The sequence below is a fragment of the Oenanthe melanoleuca genome, chromosome 1A (assembly GCF_029582105.1).
Source record: "Oenanthe melanoleuca isolate GR-GAL-2019-014 chromosome 1A, OMel1.0, whole genome shotgun sequence".
In the NCBI taxonomy this organism is placed as follows: Eukaryota; Metazoa; Chordata; class Aves; order Passeriformes; family Muscicapidae; genus Oenanthe; species Oenanthe melanoleuca.
In genome coordinates, this window is record NC_079334.1 from 26,057,528 (window position 1) to 26,074,604 (window position 17,077).

A 17,077-nucleotide genomic window follows, 5' to 3' on the forward strand; every position below is an offset into this window, starting at 1 on the left:
TATTTCAAGTACATTTCTCTCATAGCTACTCATTAAAATAACCAAAAATGAAACTCATGTATTTCTTTTCAGGAAACGCAAAATCAAAGACTCATTTTGAGATGTGTTTAATGCCCTTTTAGTGGAATGCTAGTGAGTGGGAATACTACTCATTTTGGAAAAAAACCAAACCCATTTCTTCTCACAATGTATTACCATCACACCAGTACAAGCATTTGATATTTTTATTGCCTCATGCACTGAGGTGTTCTGCAATAAAAATACAATGAAGCTATCAGAAAAGATACAAACATAATGAAATTGCAATGAACATATTACTTCATAGTATTACACTTGTAAAACTTTATTTCTAAACTCTTAGAATTATTTTTTCTCAACCCAATTCAATACAGGAAAGCTAAAACACAATCCTAGCTGATGGAAAAGAGGTTGTAGTTCAAAGAATTCCATTCTAAGTAAATCAATGGAATAACAACATATTCAACTATGCTACCTATATATCAAATTTCTCTTCACAGATATTGTGTCCATGTTCTTCATAGTCTTCTCTAGTTACTATCATGTCTTCAAAATCATCATTTTCAGAAATGAGCTTCCCACCTTCCCAAGAATAAGTAATAGGGCTGGAAAATGAACAAAGTTATTGTTACTCCTCTATAGATTAATTTAAAATAGAAATACGCAGTGATGATTTCCAAGACTTTTATTTAGCTTTACCTATTTAAACTACATTTATGATTGCTAAATCAAACCATACAGCTCCAGAGAAGTTATGAGACAAAGTTTGAAATTTTATCAGGGCTAGCTGACTTGGTTTTTAAAAAAAGGCCTCTTTGAAGGCAGGTGTGAAGAGGGAACAACATGGATATGTCTTTGTATTTATTTTCCACATATAATAATTCTTAAATAATATTTTGAAAAACTCCTTAACAATACTTTTTAAAAAGTAGATTTTTTTTCTGTATATTCAAAATATACTTGTTTTGTCTCCACTCCTTCTGCAAAGATGTTACTCCCTCCTAATCCTTGAAGTTCTACATTTATAATGACATGGCAGCATTCAGATGCTAAAAATTCTAAGTGAAAGACTAAGTTCTAATCTTACATACTTATATACCCACCAAATGACAATACAGTATTATTTATCTCTTTACAGTAAGAAGGCTGACCCTAAAAACACTTCCTTAACTTTATTAGCTAAAGTACAGAGCAAGCAGGTATCTCTAGTTTATTTGGTTTGTCTGAAAATACACTGATTTAAAACATCCTTCTTGAACAATTTTTGTTCACTTAATATTTAAATTAATGCCTTTACTCAATCTACCTTCTTAATCAGCAAAAGAAACCCTACTTTATTGTTTGTTCTGCTAGAAATATGAAGCCCCTTCTATTTAGTAGTTTAAGACTTACTTTTCAGGAAGAACAACGGAAACATCGTAGTCAGTTGGAGTAAGGCATCGAACTTCAGAATAAACCCGATCTCTGAAGCCTGGAAAAAGGGTGTTTCCCCCAGTCAGAACTATGTTCTTGAAGAAATGAGGCTGCATTTCTGTAAAATAATTAATTAAAACTGTAATTAACAGACAGAACATATATCTAAAGATTAAAGGTGGTGATTTTTCCAATTTTGCTATGAATTTGAACAGAATTAAGAAATATGCATACAAAAACTTTATGATCATCTAATCAGCATATCAGTTAAATAGAAATATGAGAAGGTGATCAATCCCCCTGTGTTCTCCCCGATTTCAGAATTTGGCTCTGATAGCTACTGTTTTCTTGTATTTTATTAAATTTCACACTTGCCAGCACAATTCCCCTTTCAAAAGGGATTTTAAGTGGCACAGGTTTTTTAAGAGTACATTAATAGCCTAAATGCTGCCATACTTACATGGCATCATAAAACCTATGAAAGTCTTCTTTGTAATGATAACAATAATTACCTGTACATAATCTATGAAATGAAAGCCTTAGTATTACTTCTGACAAACAGCAGTCAGAAAGGTTTTACTCTTCGATGCTTATATTACTGACTTTTGGTCAGTTTCACACCAAATGAAACCAAGTTATTTTCCCACCCCCTGTCCTTCTCAAAATACTTTCAGGATATACCTTCAGGTAAATTCTGAATAGAATAAACAATGGCTTCAGGAATTCCCATCTCTTGAATACCAATATCCGAAGGGTGGAAGAGTATTTCCGGAACTGCAAATCTTTCATTCGTAAGACGAAGTATTTGTTCACCAGTCTTGTATTTTCCACTTAACACCATCTCTTCCCTTGGCTAAATTAAAAACATGAATAGTACCCACTGCTTAAGAAAAGAAATCACATCCTAGAATATTCAGCTAATCTATTTCATGTCTGCAGAGGTAGGCAGTGTATGCTGCCATTGTCATATTATCTATCAGCAAATCTTTTAAGAATAATGCATACTCTGGTATTAAATCTGAAGTGACTTTGCTCTTACCAACTGCAGTTTTGTTCAAAGCAAAGTAAAACTGGTATGCATGAGTGGCCTTAGAATGTAGGACTGCTTTCAAAACTATGGCTGGCTCAGTAAATGAGATAAAAACTGTTAAATTGTCTTCACTGGTATTTCAGGCTCTTATATAATATGACTTCGAACTTTCAACCTATTTGGGTGTTTAAATGTAATTCAGAGAAACTTACAAAAAAAACATCAAAGCAGAGAAACATTTCCTAACGATGTTAAAATACTTAATAAAGACATGGATAAGTTATTTGACAGAGCAGAGAAAAAGCTACAACTGTTAAATAATAGAACATAAAGTGCTATGCTGGAAAAACAGTATTTTGCTTTAATCCAAATTTAACGAGGAAAAACCTTACCAATTAATGCATAGCACAGAAAGATGTTACAATACAGCATTAGAAAAAAGGAGTATTTTTAACCTCTCCACTAGATTTGTGCAGGGGAACAGTAAAAAAAAAAATCAGAACTATCATTACCTTACAAAATCCTTTTTTGATTGTGCTGAAGTCTGGCAAAACATAATCTACCATTACAGTATTTTCCTCTCCTTTCAATCTGAAAAAGAATGTAAAATTCAACAGAATAAAGTACAAGTTCTGAATTCCAACTATTTTATACTGACTACACTTCTGTAGTTTAATTGGAAAATTTTCTGATTAAGAGTACAATTTTGTTTGTACAGATTATTCAGAAGTACCAACTTTTACATTTAGTGCCATTGCATACATACTTGGCAATGTCCATGTCTTTGTAAAAGTCTTGTGAAACATAACACACATCTTCTTTCACTTGATTAATTACATGTGTTTCATCCATAACATGTAGCTGCCTGTGAACAACAAAAACCAAAACCACAGAAGTTTGAGAATAATTAAGTGTTCCATTTCCTGTCCAGTTTTCCACTAGAACTGAGCAACCATTGTTTTTCAGTCACAGGAAGCTACTATCTCAGTATCTAAATTTGTATTCAATTTACAAAAGCATTCCTGGCCTACTGGAGATTAGTATCTTCCTGTTTCACAGTTCAGTAAATACCTTAACCTGCACTTGCCCATTGCCTTGCTAACAAGCACAGATGTAATCCTGCCAGCAGCTCTTTGGTGAAAACCTTTACCTAGATAAAGTTCCATCCTAAAGGATCCAAATGAAAAGTTGATCCTACTGCATTTTATTTGTGGTATTGATACAATCAGTCAGCAAACTGACTGATGATCTACTGAGACACCTCACAAAGTATGCTAAGACTTGTATAACTGTGAACACACAGGTAACCTCAACAATTTCAAAAGCACTGGCACTTTGAAAAATAACAGCCTAATTCTTCAATGGCTTTAAGCTCTTCTTAATTCATCTTGATCTTAAGGTTATAACAGACAAAAAATTATCTTCTCCTTTAAACAGCATTTAATCTATAATTCACAGACCCAGTAAGAATACCCTGTAAACTTCTAGTTAATTTCATACCGAGTTCCAGTGTGAAAATTAGTGTGCTTACCTGTAAGAGATGATCTCCTTTAGATGGTTTGTTAAGAGTTTCCCTCCAACATTAATCCTACAGAAAAAGAGTAACATGAGGAACTCTGTCATTATTAACTTCAGGCACAGCACACAGTTCTAGAAAATACATACTGCAGTATACCTGATGATTGCCTCTTTTTTCTTTTTACTTCTGCAATAAGGTACAATGTGGGTAAAAGAGTATCCACTATCCACGATGATACAACACAGCTCAGATGGATTATCCCGGAAATACCTGTGTGCACTAAGAGCTCCAGCTGAAATACAAAAAATTTAATTCCATTTTTATATGAATATTTAGAATTTACAGTGATATGAAGGTGTACTTGCTTCATATTTTAAATGCCTTTGACAGACTTTCCAGACCTCAATACATAAACCACTGCATTAATTCATTTTGGCAGTGGATAGAATTAAGTGTTATATATGGCCCTATTTAATCTTTTTCAGGAATTCCAGTCCATGTTCCATTTTCTTTAATCATACTGATCATGTTTCAAACTTATCAAACTTATCTAAAAGAGTATCCTATGTCCAGTTATGTTTCAGAAGGGTGGCATGGTTGTTCACACAGTCCCTATGAGACACAATACATTTCTTAATTGTAATGCTGCATTTTATTTGCTAACACATAACAAAACCAAACAAAAAATCAATCCTACTCCCCTAAAAAAAGAAAAAAAATCAAAGACTTCATGCAAATTTTTGGTAGATTTCTTTAAATGTTACCCTGTTTCAAAATCCATCTCTTATTTCTGTCATCCTTACTCTCCTCAAATTTCCTGTAATTGTATACCATGACACTCTTTAGGAAGTAGGAAAATACATAAATGCAAACTAGAAGGAGACATACTCACCATTGACTCTAAGAACTGCTTGAAATTGATATTCTTCAAATAGAATTTCATTCATAGATTCTTGTATTGAAGTGAAGTTAAAATAAGGCTCGGTAATAATAATATTGGTATCTACAAAATCCACCTATGGAAAACACATTAAGATTGTCATTGCATAAAATGTAGAAATTAGTAATTCCTTACCATCTTTTGCAGCAGTGGAAGATCATGTAAATCTGAAGACATGATTACCACTTGCCATATCTGTTTGTAGAAGCTAGACTTAAAATGTTTTAGCTTTTTTAAAGGCTTCATGAGCAGTGATACAAGTTTAGCTAATTAATGGGTAAAAAACATAATAGAAGGGAATAATTTCATACATATCCTGATTCTGTTCCCATCCTTAAAAATTGTAATCCAACATTTTAAAGACATTTTAAAGAGACACCACAACGATACACTACAATTTTAATTTAAAATACTTTACATGGATCCTGTCAACTAGAGAAAAACAACTCTCCTTGACAGCTCAGCACTTGCACCACAGAATTACTAGTCTAATAACCAAAGTCCTGTACAGTGAAGAATCAATAATAAAACTCCCAATGACCTCTACTGAGGCCAGCAAAAGATCCTGGACTTTCCACATTTACTAGTATCTCAAATACTCTTTCAGAGAGGACTTCATGGGGTTACTTCAATCATAACTGGATATGGCCCTAAAAACATTATCAGCTGTGTTTCTCTGTAGTCTTCACTTGTGAAGAAGAATTAAAAACAAATTCTCAAAATCATGACTATGTTGAATACTGTTCCAAAACTAAAATGAAATTTATATATCAAAAGCCAGCACTTTATATTTGTAATATAAAAATGTACAGAGACTAAGCTAATTTGAAGCATTACTTTCATTCTCAGTATGCAGGTGTTAGAAAAAACTCAAGAATTTACAGAGAACATTGTATTTTTAAAACAAACAAAAAAACTAAAGGAAAGTCTTAATACACTTCCTGGACTAAATCCAGCTTGTGTGAAATGAAAAATAAAGTATCAGATATTTATGTATTATACATTTAAGTTATTCATAGATAGAAAATGGCTAACCAAAGATGATTACTAAATGTGTATGTATTTTGGCCTGCTGACCCAGCTCATCCCTCCCTTTTACATTAGGTATTTCCTGATCTCTTAACTACATTGTATGTGTCTGTGATTATTTTTTATTAACTTGAACTCTTATATATTATATATATAAGTTATATTGGTATGAATTTTTTATGTGAGCTGCACTCAGTATCAGTACATACCTACAAAACTAAAAAATTTAAATATTTTTCAAAATTCAACTCCAGAATTCATAAATGTTTGCAAAAACTTAAATCACTGTGATTTCTAATTGAAGGCACTTTCAAAGAGAACAGTAAGATCACCCATTAATTCCATTAGTCAGTATTTCATCTACACAAAAGATCTAATTAAGAAAAGGCTCTTACTTTATACATTTCTTTTCCAAAGAGATAATCCCAAACCTGTCTTTGAACATCCCAGTTCACCAAGTAACCCTGTAGGAATTCAGAAACATATTTACACTATTTAGAAAAAATCATACTTTTAAAAAGAAGTCAAACAACAAACAATTGGGACAGGTAATATAAAAAAATTGAGAGTTAAAATTTCTAAATTTACATTTTTAGGCTAAGGAGTAATTGCAACATAGGATTAAGGTATGTTACAAATATTCCCCATTGATACATTGATTACTGCACTACAAAAACAATGTACATTGTGTTTTCTGTATTATTTTTGGCAGAAACTTGTCAGTCTTCCTCAGTGCCAGGGAAGATTATGAAGCAGATTACGTGGAGTGCCACCACCCAGCAGGTACAGGACATACAAGTGATCAGGTCAGGTTTATTAAAGCTTGACTAACTTGTTCTTCTATGACAAGGTGACCTACTGAGTGGAGAAGGGAACAGATGTGATTGTTGTGTACCTGGACTTTACCCAAACCAGTAAAGTCTTTGATACCATTTCCCACAGCATTCTCCTGGAGAAGCTGGCTGCTCATGCCTTGGATGGGTGAACTCTTTGCTGGATAGAAGACTGGCTGGATGTCCATCCAGTTGGCCTCCTGTCACCAGTGGTGTACCCAGGGCTCAGGATTGGGGACCCTGTTATCAAAACCTGGACAAGGGAATCAGGTATTGAGGTGTACCCTCCATAAGTTCACAGGAAGCACTAAGCTGGGTAGGACTGTTCATCTGCTGGAGGGTAGAAAAGCTCTGAAAGATTTCTGGATGGGCTGGATTGATGGACTGAGGACAATCTTGTGATGTTCAGCAAGGCTAAATGCTGGGTCCTGCACTTGGGTCACAACAACCCCATGCAGCACTACAGGCTTGGGGCACAGTGGCTGGGACACTGCCCAGTGGAAAAGGACTGGGGTGCTGGTTGGCAGCCACTGAGCATAAGCCAGCATGTGCCTAGGTGACCAAGAAGGCCAAGAGTACCCTGGCCTGTGTCAGCATTAGTACAGCCAGCAGGACCAGGGCAGGGATTGCCCTCCTGCACCTGGCACAGGTGAGGCCACCCCTCAATCCTACTTTCAGTTTTGGCTCCTTCCCAGCAAGAAAGACACTGAGGGACTGAAGTATGTCCAGAGAAAGGCAACAAAGCTGGTGAAGCGTTCAGAGAACAAATCCTATGAGGACCAGCTGAGGGAGGCTGTCTAGCCTGGAGAAATGGAGGCTCAAAGGGGACCTTATTGCTCTCTGCTGTGACCTGAAAGGAGGTGGTGAGGTTAGTGAGGTGGTGGTTGGTCTCTTCCAGGTAACAAGTGACAGGACCAGAGGGAATGGCCTTAACTTGCACCAGAGAATTTTAGATTGGAAATATTTTCTCACCAACAGGCTGTCAACCACTGGCACAGGCTGCCCAGGGAACTGGCTGTGTCACCCTCCCTGGAAGTATTTACAGCACTTAGGGACATGGCTAAGTGATGGGCTGGACAGTGCAGGGCTAGGTTTTGGACTTGATGATCTTAAAGGTTTTTTCAACCTAAACAATTCTATGCTTTGCACTGCTGACTGATTCTTGTATGACACTACATATAACCCTGGAGCTGGGAGATACAGTATGAAAACTATTCCTTAGAACGATTTAAATTTGGCTGTAATGTTAGACTGAAGGTTTATACTTACTTTCTGAAAGGGAAGAATGTAAAAAAGACCAGAGGGATCCTTAATTTCATCCAGTTGATTTGCCGTAAAGGTTTTCAAGCGTGCAGTCTTTGACCTGAACTGACAGTTGGGAATAACGCTGGAAAAGATTGGGAAGTTTCCTATTAAACATGGTGTGAGACACATTCGCTTTCTTTGTGTCACTTTCATAAACAAAGTACTTTCAATAGTATTTTTGCTGCTGCATTTTGACTTTAGTCCATTAATTGGAGCCAGTTATGAGGGAAATCTTTAATTTGTGCCAAGTCCAGTGCAGACGAGACACGTTTTGGAAAACCAAACACCACCCCCCACCACCGCTGAACGCTGCGCTGAGCCGCAACCGCCACCCCCGGCACAGTTAGAGCGCCAGGGGCTCTCCCCACAGCCCGGCCGGCGGGGCGCGGTGTGACACAAGGAGGACACGGCGGGGCACGGCGTCACGCAAAGGGGCACGGTGTGACACAAAGAGGCACGCTGTGACACAGAGGAGCGCGGTGTGACACAGAAGGAGGACACGGCGGGCACGGTGTGACACAGAAGAGCACGGTGTGACACAGCGGAGCGCGCCGCAGGGGCGGGGCCCGCAGCCGCCGCAGGGGCGGGGCGGGGCCAGGCCGCGCCTCTCGGCGTACAGCGCATGCGCGCCGCGGGCCCGCGCGCCCGTGAGCGGCGAAGGGGCGCGGGGCCGGCGGGGAGCGGCGGCGGCGGAGAAGCCGTGAGGGGACGCCCGGGCCCGCCCCGCCCCGCCCCGTCCCGTCCGTTCACCTGACGTTCGCGTGGCTGTAACCGATCTTGGCGTTGTAGGCGCCGTTATCCAGCACCAGCGTCGCCATGCTCCCCACGGCGCCACGGCCGCCGCCGTCCCAGTATTGATCCGCCACCGCCGTGGATCTCTACGGTGACCATAGAGCGGAGGAGCAGCGCGCGGGGGCCCGGCGGGACGCGGGAGTGCCGGCAGCGCTCCGCCTCTGCCGCGGGGCGCGCGCCCTGCCGGTGACGCGGGCGGAGCTGCGGGCGCCATTGGCCGGGCGTGACCCGGCAGCGCTCGTCACGCGGGGGGCGGGGAGTGGCGGCGTCACCGCGGACAGCGCCCGGCCGGCCGCGCGCTGCGGCACCGGCGGCGGGGGACGGGACGGGACGGGACGGGATGGGATGCTCGGCCGGGATGCTGCGGTGCGGGAACCCCGCGCCTCGGCAGGAAGGTGATCGGTGACAGTCCCGTTGAGAAGTGCGCAGCAACACGGCAAGAATGTGACACAGTGGAAAGGGAGACAACTGTAAATTCCAGCATTATTTTACCGTTACAGAATCACAGAATCAATTAATTGGAAAAGACCTGAGATCACTGAGTTCAACGTATGACTGAACAGGATGTAAGCTATACCATGGCTCTGTGTGCCATGCCCGGCCTTTCCTTAACACACCTTCAAGGATGGTGACTCCCCCACCTCCCTGGGCAGCCCATTGTAATGTCTAATCACCGCTTCTGTGAAACAACAGCAACAACAAAAAAGTTCTTCCCAATACACAACCTAAACCTCTGCTGCTGCAGTTTAAGACTAAGTCCTCTCATCCTGTCCCTGGTTGTCTGGGAGAAGAGACCAACCCCCAACTAACTACAATCTTCCTTCATCTAGAATGTTTCTCAAAACGTGCATAATTAACACTTTTATTAGCAATAGTATAGAAAACAGTGCTGTTGGAATTCTCAGTTCCTGGCCAGCTTTTGTTTTACTGAAGTCTGTGTAATATAACACACACCTTTATAGAATCACAGAACCATAGAACAGCACCAGGTGTAAGGGCACTGAAAGATCATCTGGTCCAACCTTTCATAGTAAAGGGAACCATGATGGGATAATCTTAACACCCTGCCCAACACCATCTTGAAAACCTGTAATGGGAGCTCCTTGAGGAGAGGTTTTTGCAGTGATTGGTTCTTCTCACTGTGCAAAAGTTCCCTACATCGAGATGACAGCTCTCCTGGTGCAACTCATTGCCCTTTGTCTTCTTGTGAAGAGAGAGCTCCATCATTGTAGCTACTTTCTAAGTACCACAATACTGTGATAAGGTCCCCCTGAGCTTCTCTGGGCAGAAAAAACAAAGTCCTGCAGTCTTTCTTCAGGATGTGTTCTTGAATCTTTGATCATCTTTATGGCCTTAATTTGGATGTTCTCCAGTTGTCCATAATTTTTTTTTTTAATTGTTGGGAACAGAACTGGACACACTGATCCAGGTGTAGCCTGAAATGCACAAAGCAGGGTGGGATGATCAAGTTTCTGTCTCTGCCAGCAATGCCTGTGTGGATGCCCAGGCTCTGCTTTGCACTCCTTGCTGCAGTGGTGCACTGCTAAGTCCAGTTCAGCCTGATGTCCATCCAGACCCCAGGCCCTTTTCCACGAGGCTGTTTCCTTGCCACACAGGTCTGAGCCTGCACTGGGCTCTGTGGGTATGTCACCTCAGGTGCAGCACCTTGCACTTGTCTTGATGATGAATTTTGCTCTATTTGTATGTTTTACTTGCTGTCACTAGTTTCTTTTTTTGTATTCCAGTAAAACAGAAAGAACATTTAAGTTTTGTATTTGTGTGTAACTGACTTTCCTTAACTTAAAAATAACTGCTACTCTGTATGATGACTCTTCAGCCTAACAAATATAAAATGTCATTCCATGAACCAGGATGTTAGTTGGAACACATGGCAATCTGCTTTTAGACAAATCCTCTTTATGTACTTGTAAAGCAAGTGTGTCTTAAGGACAGCTTCCTTAATCCTGACTCTAGCAGATATATTATATGATTATTCAAAAGAGGTCACAGGAATTATCAAAAGCCTGTTTTTCAAGTTCAGGAGCTTCTGAGTGCTTTTTAAAGAGCCCTGTAGGTTGTTCTCCTTCTCTGCCTACTGACAGGTATACTCATAGTAAATTTTGGGTTTGCATCCAAATTACACAAAATCTAGAATAGTAGCAAATTATTTAGGTATTCAGTGTTAAAGATAAACATAAAATACTACTCTTAAGATTGCATAACTTTTACCTTATCCTTTTACTAATATAAGAGAATAACTGTTTAGATTCAGAACATCCTAATGTCTATTGCTAACTTTTGCCTTGTGAAAATAAAAGTGAAAGGCAGAATTTAGTAAATTACTTTTTCCCTTCTAAATACTAGCTCCAGCTCTATGATGCTTCATCTATTACCATCCAATGACTTGTGTTGGATTTGGAGTTACTTTTGCTTTTTTTCTTTTTTTTTTAGGATGCAGGACAAGTGCCAGGATTTTAAGAGTCCACTTAGATTTATGTGAAATGATTGATACACATAAATATTTCAAATCTCTTTGAACTAAAGTTGGTATGTTTACTGTCTCTGCTACTTGAGGGCAATTCATACATATTTATTGAGATTGTTTACACATTCACCCATGTATTCCAATGGCACTTCTGATAATAATTTCTGTTGTTAGAGTACTTAACACAAAGTCAGCCACAGAGCAAGGACACTTAAATAGGACTTTCAAAAGTCCATATGGTAGCAAACCTTGTACATTGCACCTTACAACAGTGAGAATTGATATTTTGTGTGGTCTGTCGGACTACAAAAGCCTTGTACATCTGCATTTGAAGGCAGGCCATTATCTTTTGCATTATCCATAAGAAGGCATATCAGATTTTTCATTCTACAAGTATGATACAAAGCACTCACTGAAAGTTAGCTCAAATTTCTTTAGTTCTCTTATTACATCTCCTACTACTTTATTTAATGGGAAAAACAATTTTATTTTTTAATTCTGTGACCTTCATGTTTCGGAAGTTGCTTGAGCTCCAGTTGCTTTTGTTTTTTTTCTCTCAACTCCATTCCAGTTTTTACAGTTAAGAAATCCCCATGAACACATGAAACTGTAAGAGAGTCAAAGTGACTGCACACCCTCTACAAGGCACAGGTGCTTTTTGGCTCTAGCCTGTGGGAATGAGCAGCTTCAGTAACACAATGGTGCCAAGTACAGAATTTCCAGGTTATTTTGAGTATCCAAAGAAAGATATCCTCAAGGAAGAAGTTACTACACCCTTTGGCACTGGGGGTTGTTATCCTGAACTTTACATCAATGGACTGTACTCACTAACCTGTATTTGGGTGATGGTGAAAGGCAGGCTGGTGGTAGAGGTGACTGCCTGATGGAAAACTCTACATACATGGCTTCTTGGGTGTCCTGTTGAATTCACAAATCCTGTTGTGTTCACAAATAAGCCCTAAAAATACTTATGGCAAATACAGGACAATTTTTTTTCTCTGAGATTATTTCAGGATCCTGGATAGGCTTACAAGTGGGGTTCTTTCTCAGTGACATGAGTGCCAGCTGCTCTGAGAGGGAGAGAATCCAGGTTTTAGGAGGGCTGTGGAGGTTACTGTGGCCACCAGGGTAGGGTCTTGCTAGTCAGGGCCTGTCCCACCACCCCCAGCCAGGGAGCAAGGCAGACAGGTGTGGAAGTGAAGCCCAGAGCCCAGGCTATCAAGCAAACGTGACAATGAAGCATAAGACAATCCTCAAGTCACAATCAGGATCAGGACTGGTGGGATTAGCAAGGGCCAGACACAGTCCAGAGAACACCATGCAGTTCCGTGGTGACTGAGAAGGTCTAAAATCAACATGGAAAATCAGTGCCCTTCTAATTCCCTTCTAGGTGAGGAGGGTATGGTGTGGTATGATCTGTGCATTTTCCTCCATTCCTCCACGCAGTATGCTCCAGGACATGGGGATACAACATGAGGTCACAATTCAGATCAGTCCTGCTGGACAGAAATATTTCTGGTTTTCAGTTCTGACATCAGTGAAGAGCCTCAGGACCTCCCCTGTTCTTCCAGAGCTGTACTTGAAAGAGAACACTTGGCATGGGTCTTGCTTTCCTTGCACCTTGTATTTTCTCTTTTGATGAGAAGCTGACCCATCACGATGATTATTGTTTCTCCATGATACTGGTAGACTTTTTCCTAGTTGAGAAAAGTGAACATAAAACAGGCATAAAAGTGTTGGCTTCATGCACAGCTAATTCCTACTTTATAAATCTCCTTAAGAATGTAACGAGGTCAGTATTACACAACGGACTGATTTTTAAATGTCTGGGAAAATCAATTGGAAATGTTCATCTCCTGACCTATTTTTCTATTACTGCTTCATGTTTCTGACTTAAAGGTCCTTGGGGTTTTGGTTCATTGCTGGTAAATTATTAATATTATGTATATGAGAAGCAGAGAAAATAGTATCTGATGTCTTTCCTCTGCAGCTCAAGACTCTTATTACAGAGGCCCATTCTGCATATGGAAGTCACATCTGAAAAACATTTTAGTTTTCTGATTGATATTTTTTTTTTCCCAGTTAGTATTTTTAGCCTACTTGGTTACCACCACTGAAATTCTTCAAGAAGCTTTTTATGAATGAGGGAGTGCCAGAGGAAAAGGGTTACTTGGACAAACAAAACTAATATAAGATATACATTTCTTGACTGACTTGGAAATTCTGCTACAGCAGGAGAGGCTGTTCTTTTGAAAGTAAAATAACTCATAGGCTGTGTACTTTCCAGCAAAATGTGATTATCTGAGGAACAGCCTGATTTTACAAGTCTCTGGTTTTGAGCAACATGGGATATATGGGATATATGTATATGGGATATATGTGTGTGTGTGTGTGTGTGTGTGTACACACATGTGAATTTCTTGCCAATAGCATAGTAAGTTTCTGTTTCATCCTTTCGTGTGGTGCTGCAGAAGCTGCAGCTGTCCTGTCTGTTGGCTTGGTCGAGGGGAGGCCCAGGCAAAGGTGTGATGGTGTTGGGATATGCTCCACAGGCAGGAGGGAGAATGGAGCCACAGGCAGGGATGCAGAGACATGCTTCCAGAGTTTTGGAGGTGGCAGGGCTGGAGAGGGATGAAAGAAACAGCTGGAGGAAAAGAGCGGAGAAAAGGCGAGCACTGGGGCTGAGGCGGACAGAGGCTTTGAGCGCTGAATGGGGACGGAGATGCTGGGCAGGCGGGCAGGGCTCTGCGAGCAAGCGAAGGGCGGAGGCGCCACTGCCCTTGTCCCTGGCGCTACGTGTGTCCGTGTGCCCGTCCCTGTCCCCTGCCCGTGCCCCCGTCCCCGTCCCCGTGCCCAGCCCCGCTGTGCCCGCCCGCAGCCGCCGCTCTCCGCGCGGGGCGGGGGCCCGGGCCCGTCCCGCCCCGTCTCGCCCCGTCACCAGGCGATGCTGCGGCCAAAATGGCGCCGGGCGTCGAGTGAGCGTGAGTGGGGATAGCGGCTCCGCTCCCGGCGCTCTCCCCACCGCGGGCAGGGGCGGGCGCAGGGATGAGGCGCGTTCCTAGTCCCGGCTGGTCGTCGTGAGGGGCGCGGGCAGGCAGACACCATGGCGGGGATTATCAAGAAGCAGATCCTGAAGCATCTCTCCAGGTTAGTGGGGCGCGGTGCCCCGGGCAGGCTGAGGCGGTGCGGGGGCGACTGCGGGTCCCCGTCCCGGAGAGCGACCCCCGGGCTGGGCGCTGGGCGGGGGGACCGCAGAAGAGGGGACTGAAGCCGCCTCCTCGCAGCGATTCGGAGGCGGAGGGGGTGGCTGGGCGCTCGTGTGGGGCTGTCCGGCGGCCACAGCCGCGTAGCTGGCCCCTGGCCCCCGGCTCCTCCGCCCGGTGCCCGGCGGCGCGGGCGGGGAGGGGGCTCGGTGTGGCTGGCGCAGGAGGGAATCACCGAGTGAGTCACCGGCGGCTCCGGCCGCCTCCCCGGCGGGCAGGCGGTGCCCGCCCCCGCTGGCCGCGGTGTGCGGGGGGCAGAGGAGCGGGGGCAGCCCGGCCCTGGCGATCCCCGGGCTGGGGGCGGGCAGCAGCCGCGGTGCGGGGCGGTGCGGGGCGCTGGGCCGGGGCTGGAGCAGCTCGGCCTGTGTCCTTGCAGCTCAGCTTGAGACACAGGTGAGGCCGGGCAGCACAAAGGTGCGCGCCGAGAGATGGAAATAAGTTCGTGGTTTTCTGGGTGACCGAAATAATGGCTGAGGTGCCTCGCGGCCTATAACAAAACAAACAGACCTCCTGTAAATTTCTTAGCTGTCAGTGTCGTGTGCTTGAATGATGGAGAAATCGCAGAAAGTACGCGATGTGATTCATACAGTTTAAAAAGGCAGCATCAGGTTTCTCCCATTTTCTAAAGAAAGGTGAAAACCTGTTAGGTACTTGATCCGTCGTAACACCACAGCGCTGGTAATTCTTCTGAGCTTATTTTTGTATCTTAGAAAATATAACCTGGAATACTTCAATTTTTTACTTTTTTCGTTTTTTCCCCAAAATGTTCTGTTCCACTTTTGTGTGGTATTTCTGAGAAGTGTTTATAGAGAAAATCAAACAAAATGAAGTGACAGATTGTAATTTCGCTGATCTGTTGTCGATGCATACATAAAACATAATTCTCATTCCAAATCCTTTGATATCTATCTGCTAAATGTAATGTATGGAGCAGTAGTAGAATAATTTTTCTCCACCCTGCTCATGAGTTATGTAGCAGGGAATGCTGACAAAGAAATCCTTTCTTCACATGAAAATGACAGAGCACTGTGTGAATGGAAATGCAACGAGAAGATGTCATCAGCCTTGAGTCAGTTTTCTAATCAGCAGTGTGCTTGGAATAGCTGGGTTCAGCAGCTTGTTTCCTGTGGTGTATAGTGAGCTGTATGGAAGGAGAAGTGAGCTCTAGTCTCTGTGCTACAGGTTAGCTCTAAAATGTGTCTGGGAACTAGACATGAGTAAAATGGGTTGGTTTTTTGTCTAGTTTTTCAAATGAGCAGCTGAGTAGGTTAGAACTTCATCATGTTGGTACATTTGTGATTCCTCTCGAGTGTGTTGTGATAATGCTTATTCAACAAATCTCTGTCAAGTGATTATGACAAATTTTATCACTTCTGGAAAGTTTATGGGATATATGCCATAATCTGAGGCTTGCAAGTTGAACTCACTGCATATAATCCATACTATTCAGAGTGTGTCTGCTACCTAAAATGGAGACAGTATTATTAAGCCCCTTGTTATGGGTGTTTTTCATTACATGTTCAGATAATATCTTTACTTCCTGCAGAACAGGTGTTTCAGTGGTTTCAAAAGTTGGTTACTCAGAAAAACAAAATTCAAATGACATGAGCTTAAATTTCAGGACCTTGATTTTTCACCAAAAATTGTAGAAGTATTGATTAAGGATTTTCTTTAATAAAAGTTTTGTGAGAATGTGACTAAGGAGCCAAATACATAAGGAATTTCCTGTAATAGAGAGAGTGCCAAAGGACACTTTCACTTTTTACTCTTACTGTAGTAGTTGCTGTTCTGCTGTTTTTGTAGTTTCTTGGAACTGCTGCCTGCTTGTCATCTTCAACTAAGCAGGTATTAAAATTTGTTGGAAGAGGTCCATATATTCAAAGTAATAGTGGAAAGAATTATCCTCTTACCTTGATTTATTTTCATTTCTGATTCTTTTAGTTCCCTTTGTTTGAGCAACGATATGAATTTGTACCTTAAGTTCCAGAGAAGTACTTTGATTTTCTGCCACAAACCACAGAACAGTTGAGGTTGGAATGGATCTTTAGTGGTTATTTTGTCCAGCTCCCCCAGTCATCATTGATTTGGCAATGTTTGCAATATCTGTTAATCGTGTGTTTACTCTTTTTCCTATCTGGTACTGTATTTCAAATTTGAAAGCATTGTGTCATTCAGCAGTGCAGTTTCCATTTAGCAGTTCACAGTGCTTTTATTAGATGAACTGATAATGGACAGTGGTGTAGAAGGCGCCTCGTCATTCTAAATTTGTTAGACAATGAAAATTTTACATGGGTACGATTCTTTAAGGTCTGAGAACAAGAAGATGATCCAAACTGCATTTTGAAACTGTTTTGATATCTAAATTACTTTTTACCTTTGTAAAGGGCTTTTCTTATTGCTGTGTTATGCTTTAAGAGCAGTGAAGGTTGTAAAGCTTATTTTATTCAGCT

At 41.7% G+C, this 17,077-nt stretch overlaps 2 protein-coding genes across 7 annotated transcripts in view; one reads left to right on the forward strand and one right to left on the reverse strand.

Annotated features, from left to right (window-relative positions):
* Window positions 1-206: 206 nt before the first annotated feature.
* ACTR6 (actin related protein 6) lies at window positions 207-9,132 on the reverse strand. The gene is made up of 11 exons (XM_056508906.1): window positions 8,838-9,132; window positions 8,052-8,169; window positions 6,345-6,413; window positions 4,873-4,996; window positions 4,137-4,272; window positions 3,993-4,049; window positions 3,228-3,326; window positions 2,974-3,052; window positions 2,113-2,284; window positions 1,411-1,549; window positions 207-623 (listed from the first exon to the last, which is right to left on the reverse strand). Exons 1-11 carry the CDS (start codon window positions 8,903-8,905, stop codon window positions 494-496), a joined length of 1,191 nt encoding a protein of 396 aa, XP_056364881.1. The 5' UTR covers window positions 8,906-9,132; the 3' UTR covers window positions 207-493.
* Window positions 9,133-14,299: 5,167 nt separating this feature from the next.
* Window positions 14,300-17,077, forward strand: part of BLTP3B (bridge-like lipid transfer protein family member 3B) — a 46,858-nt gene continuing 44,080 nt past the window's right edge. For 3 of the 6 annotated variants that reach the window (XM_056514496.1, XM_056514513.1, XM_056514505.1), the window contains exon 1: window positions 14,322-14,511. Coding sequence is in view for 3 of the 6 variants with exons in the window: in XM_056514486.1 (XP_056370461.1) it covers window positions 14,468-14,511 (44 nt within the window). In the remaining 3 variants the exon portion in view is untranslated. Of the gene's footprint in view, window positions 14,512-17,077 lie in introns of all 6 variants that reach the window. The other 3 variants (XM_056514476.1, XM_056514530.1, XM_056514486.1) reach the window with 2 other exon arrangements.

What these genes read in the sequence shown, in the direction of transcription:
- ACTR6 (XM_056508906.1), bottom strand. Translation starts at nt 8,905, where the DNA reads ATGGCGACGCTGGTGCTGGATAACGGCGCCTACAACGCCAAGATCGGT. An exon ending in TATTCAGAATTTACCTGAAG is followed by an intron (nt 1,550 to 2,112) that starts GTATATCCTGAA and finishes ATTATTTTACAG; the next exon opens with AAATGCAGCCTCATTTCTTC. An exon ending in TCCGTTGTTCTTCCTGAAAA is followed by an intron (nt 624 to 1,410) that starts GTAAGTCTTAAA and finishes TTCATTTTCCAG; the next exon opens with CCCTATTACTTATTCTTGGG.